General features: G+C 48.6%; 1 protein-coding gene across 1 annotated transcript in view; it reads left to right on the forward strand.

Annotated features, from left to right (window-relative positions):
• Nucleotides 1-1,470, forward strand: part of LOC107587537 (endoplasmic reticulum aminopeptidase 2-like) — a 7,884-nt gene that overhangs the window by 4,664 nt on the left and 1,750 nt on the right. Inside the window, exons 8-11 of the mRNA XM_016275352.1 lie at nucleotides 29-160; nucleotides 254-385; nucleotides 486-554; nucleotides 1,114-1,275. Of these exons, the coding sequence (XP_016130838.1) occupies nucleotides 29-160; nucleotides 254-385; nucleotides 486-554; nucleotides 1,114-1,275 (495 nt within the window). The remainder of the gene's footprint in view (nucleotides 1-28; nucleotides 161-253; nucleotides 386-485; nucleotides 555-1,113; nucleotides 1,276-1,470) is intronic.

Here is a 1,470-nt window from a genome sequence, read left to right on the forward strand (position 1 = left end):
GTCTCACATGCTTTCTTTTGCATGTTAGGAGGACCACTTCCTGGACACCTGTTTCGGAGCTATTGGACGGGATTCTCTAAATTCTTCCAGGCCAATTTCCAGTTTAGCTGAGAACCCTACTCAGATAAAGGAAATGTTTGATACAGTGTCATATGATAAGGTGGAAAAATACTTTAGCAACGTTAAAACATTCTCACCATTTTGAGTAATTGTATTTAATCAAATTGATCTGCTTTATTACTGAATATTTTAGGGAGCATGTATTCTCCATATGCTGAGGAATTTCTTGACAAACGAAGGCTTTCAGAGTGGCATAATTCGGTACCTTCGGAGGTTCAGGTACAGCAATGCCAGAAATGAAGACCTGTGGGACAGCCTTATTAAAGTATGTCGCTTCTTCATCCCATGCCTTTTTTCTGTCACACATTTATAATCCAGCATCAAAACAAAAACTCACACTCTCTCTTTTTATACTCTCTGTACAGACGTGTTCTGAGGAGGATTTTACAGCAGGAGAATACTGTTACAGCAGTACCCAAGCCACTAAAAATGCGGTAAAGATGTCACATCATGAATAAATGTATAATTCACAGCACTCCATAAACACAGAATGCAGAACATGAATGGTTGTGTTCTTGCACCTCGAAGGTGATACTTCACATTCTGAATATCTCTTTGTGTAACTCTTTGCATTGTAGTATCGTTCCCCCTCTTCCGCGCATTGGCGTCAGGCGAGAGACACCCGCTGGACGATGATATCCTCTCTCTAATATCATCTGATCCAGGGGCCAGTGCTCAGTTGGGCCCAGCCCAACAAGAGCAGGGAATATCGAGAAGGAATGGAAGAGGCCGTTTTCCTCACGCATATATCGGTCTCAGCATACGAGTTATGCGAACATCAAGTCGATGCGCGAAAGCGGCTATGAAATGATGCCCCCGGTGGAAGAGACGCTAGCCAGCTTTCTCTCTCTGGGGGAGACATCATCTCTCAAAACTCCCTCCTTGCCATCCGTGCCCCTTCAAGCCACATCTCGCACGAACGTCAAGGCATACGCAGCGGCAGGTCAGGCTGTGGCTTCGTTGCACACGATGGCAGTGCTTCAGGCATACCAGGCTGACCTGCTGAAGGACCTGGATGAGGGGCAGGGCCTTTCCCCTGGTGAAACGGCTGAGCTGCGGCGCACCACAGACTTGGCCCTCCGGGCTACTAAGCAGGTAGCCTCTGCCATGGGCAGAGCGATGGCTGCTATGGTGGTGACGGAGCGGCAGTTGTGGGTGAACTTAGCGGACATCGAGAAGAAAGAAAGGGGCTTTCTTCTCGATGCCCCGGTTTCGCCCTCTGAACTGTTTGGCACCTCCGTTGAGACGGTGGTCGACAAATTCAGGGAGGCGAAGTCGCGCTCAGCAGCGTTCAAATCCTTCATACCACGAAGGCCCAGGTCTGAGCCCGAACAAACCAGGGGTCCTGGC

This window comes from Sinocyclocheilus grahami, unplaced genomic scaffold (genome assembly GCF_001515645.1).
Source record: "Sinocyclocheilus grahami isolate Dianchi unplaced genomic scaffold, SAMN03320097.WGS_v1.1 scaffold93.1, whole genome shotgun sequence".
Classification (NCBI taxonomy): Eukaryota; Metazoa; Chordata; class Actinopteri; order Cypriniformes; family Cyprinidae; genus Sinocyclocheilus; species Sinocyclocheilus grahami.